This window comes from Hipposideros armiger, unplaced genomic scaffold, assembly GCF_001890085.2.
Source record: "Hipposideros armiger isolate ML-2016 unplaced genomic scaffold, ASM189008v1 scaffold_469, whole genome shotgun sequence".
NCBI classification, from domain to species: Eukaryota; Metazoa; Chordata; class Mammalia; order Chiroptera; family Hipposideridae; genus Hipposideros; species Hipposideros armiger.
In genome coordinates, this window is record NW_017731819.1 from 5,664 (window position 1) to 9,371 (window position 3,708).

The 3,708-nt window shown below is 53.2% G+C and overlaps 1 protein-coding gene across 1 annotated transcript; it reads left to right on the plus strand.

Annotated features, from left to right (window-relative positions):
• Nucleotides 1–540: 540 nt before the first annotated feature.
• FAM151A (family with sequence similarity 151 member A) lies at nt 541–2,174 on the plus strand (the record flags this gene model as incomplete). Its single annotated transcript, XM_019666384.1, has 2 exons — nt 541–784; nt 1,197–2,174. Coding segments are annotated over 2 exons (915 nt in total), but the record flags the coding sequence as incomplete, so codon positions are not given.
• Between the last annotated feature and the right edge of the window lie 1,534 nt (nt 2,175–3,708).

Consider the following 3,708-nt stretch of genomic DNA (forward strand, 5'->3'; position numbering starts at 1 on the left):
AGTGTAGGGTATCGGAAGGGGGCAACCCTGTGTGAAATGGGGGGAAGTAATCATTTTAAGTACCTACTGTGTGCCAGCCCCTGGTATCATATGCTAAGCTTCATATCGTGAAGCAGAGACACCAGTTTATAGATTGGAAAACTTAGGTTCAGAGCAGTTAAGGAATGTTTACAGTCATTCAGTTTGTACACGGCACAGCTCAGACTGGAACCCAGAAAATTCCAAACCCTATTACTTTCTCTTGCAGCGTAGTTCCTCTGCGGGTTACTCTAACATTTCAGAGAGCAGCCCCTCTGCTCTGCCCGCTAATCAGTGGTCCAGATGCTCCCCGTTCCCTTGTTCAAAGCCCTCATTCCCAACCTAGGAGGCCATGCAGTTAAGCCATCTCATAGGGAACCCATCAGAGTCAACACTCCTGCCCTGGGAGCCATCTAGGTGAGGGGGAGGTTCCAATCCCAGCAACTCTGCTGATTGGCTGTAGGACCTTGGGCAAGTCACTTCCTGTAATCTACAAATTGGGAAATTACAGCTACCTGGTAGGTTGTTGTGAGGCTTAGAGAGAATGCATGTAGAGCCGTGGCACACAGAAGGCACTCTGTGAATGGCGGCCACTTCATCTTGGCTATTTGGGGCCCCACAGTGAATGCCACACGGAAGCGAAGCTACTACTCAGGGGGCAGCCTGATCCCTCTTCTCCAGCTCCCCAGGGGCGATGGTCTGAGTGTGATGTGGCTGGTTCCTGAGTTCCAGGGCAAGGGAATCACAGCAACAATGCAACTCCCAGGTGAGGTCTGCCTGCAGCCCCTGTGCTCCTAGCTAAACAGTGGGGCTTTCCTTTGCTTGGGGCAGGGACTCTGTTACCATGACAACACACGGATAGGAGGTGGGGGAGGACAGTGTTGCCAAGGTCATGGGGCTCCTGGCCTTCAGCCCAGCACCTTTGAGCCCTCAGCCACACTGTGAGGCAGGTACGGCCACAGGGCTGCTTCTCATGTCATTCTGATGAGCCCCAGGCACATTTACAAAGCAGCCCTTCCACCTAGAGCCCAGACCTAGTCCACAGATCCTAGACAGAAAAGGCACTAGCTCCTCCTCCTTGGGTGCCCATTACCACCCCTCCACCCCTTTAACAAGGGCCTTTGACACCCACATGATAACCAAACTCCAGACACTGTTGCCTCCACTGCCTCTTCCAGACGAAGGCATGATCCTGCTGAACGTTGGCGTCGTGAAGCTTGCAGCTGGGGACGCTACGCCTGTAGTACGTGCCCCAGGTGGCACTGTCCTGCTGTTGGAGTCATGCCTGCTGCAGCTTGCCACATATCCTGGACGCTGGGGCATCCATTTGCACATAGCAGAGCCGACAGCACTTCGGCCAACTCTGGCTGTGCTGGCCCACATCTCCACCTTTGGCCACCTTCCTTGGCCTGTATGGGTCGGTGCAACAGTCTCTCATGGGAGTTTTGCGGTCCCTGGACACGTGGCTGGCAAGGAGTTGCTTAAAGCTGTGGCCGAGGTTTTCCCCCATGTGACAGTGGCACCAGGCTGGCCAGAGGAGGTGCTGGGCAGTGGCTATGAGGAACAGCTGCTCACAGACATGCTGGAGCTGTGCCAGGGCCTCTGGCAACCTGTGTCCTTCCAGCTGCAGGCTGGGCCGCTGGGCCGGAGCATGGCTGGAGTTGTGGCCAGGCTACTGGCGGCCTCACCCCGGGCCACCGTCACAGTGGAGCACAGCTCCACGGGAGGCAGCTATGCCTCTGTGCGGACAGCACTGCTCGCAGCCAGGGCCGTGGACAAAACCCGGGTCTACTACAGGCTACCCCAGAGTTACCGCGAAGACTTGCTGGCAGATGTTGGCAGAAACTGACCACCCAGTGGATGAAAGGACCCCTGGGGTCAAGACTTCCCATTAGGGAGGCAGGAGGAAATAAATGGCTCTCCTTTCTCAAAGCACTGCACATGTGTCCTTGGCAGGATGGAGTGGGAGTGAGGTGGCCACTGAGCGCGCCTAGAGGGTCTGGAGGCTGGGGGCCAGATCATTCCGGTTGTCCAGAAGGAACTGCTCACAGGACTTGAATGTGTTGTAGAACTCGGAGGAGAGGCCAGCCACGTTGGTGGTCACATAGTTGAGAAAGCCCGGAGTGGCCTGGTTGTAGTAGGACACCTGCCGGACAGAAGGCCACACTCAGGGCAGCTGGGCTGGGNTCTCTATTCAAATACCCTTCCCAAAAGCCAAAAGACCTCCCTGCAAGCTCAAGTGGCTTAGGACCCTCTGAGACTGCCCTGGCAAAGAATCCCAGGCCCTTTTCATCAGATGCTTGACAACCCCTGCACCAGCCCCCAGTCCCAAGCCCTTAGCTGGCCTCTGCTTCCACCCCTCAAGGAATGGGAGCTCACTCCTGCAGCAGCCCTTCCTCTCAGGGTTAGTTCTGCCTGTTTGAAAGCCCTTCTTCACCGTCAGCCAGAATCTGGTCCGTCTTCCCACCTCCCCTCCCACGCCATCTCCTCCACACACACACACACACACACACACACCACCTGCTCTCTGCCCCCAGAAGTCATGTCTTCCAGTTCCTTCTTCCCTGAGCACGAGGGGCCAGTTCCCCAAGCCCTCGGCCTCCTCCCCACAGCTATCAAGCTGGAGTTCAAGAGCCTCAAGGCCTTGGGGCCCTCCCTGGATCTCCTGCAGCAGCTGACAGAAGACGGGAAAGTCCGGAGGCCTGTGTGGATCAATGCTGACATTCTGAGGGGCCCCAACGTGCCCATCTCCATCGAGGTCAATGCCACACAGTGAGTGTTCCCTTCTGTGCCCCAACTGTGTCCAGCCCTCTTCCTTCAACATTTGATACAGGAAGTGCTCAGAGGACGCTTCCTGAGTTTGCCTCTAGACACGCCATGTACTCTGACCTCTGAGCCTTCACACGCCTCAAATGCCTTCCCCCAACTTCCTCATGAACCTTTGCCCCGTCATTACCTCTTCCATGAACTGCCCCAACATCCCAAGCTGACAGCCCTTAGTTCCTTAGGGATACTCTATATCCCCAGTGACCAGGGCAGGGCTTGGCCTGCTAGAAAAGTCTAAAATGCTGACTCCTTGCCCAGACCCCATGAAATCCTAGCACTGCCACCAATAGCCCTCACATATACCAGCTGAATGGTGCTCTACAGTTTACAAGGAAGGGCCACATAAAAAGAAAATACATCTGATTAAATTCCCACATAGCAGCAAGGGATGTTGGGAGTATTTTCCCCCATTTTGTAGATGAGAAAGTGGACAATTGAGATTTAATTAAACTTGAAAGTTTATTATGTGTCCCAGGCACCGTTTTAAGTATTTTAGTTGTAAAATACCATTTAACTCTTACAATGAGAATGAGGTAGGTACTATCATTTTCATTTTATTAACAGAAGAACTATCTCATCAAAGTTAAATGACTGGCTTAAGTCTAGTACTTGTCAGAGCAAAGGTTCTAATTCTTTCTTATTCTAACCCCATGCTTTTTACCATCCACCCAACCAGCTGACAATCCATCCATCCAGTATTTGGGATTTTCAAATGGGGGTGCATTTGGAAAGCAGAAGTCTGCAAAATGTAGAGAGTGAACCACGATAAATACGGTTTGTCTTCTTGGAGCATTGATTTGACTCAATAGTTTGGGAAGAGGAAAGGGTAATAGTCTTTGCCTGTTAGAATTTGCATCAGAGCAA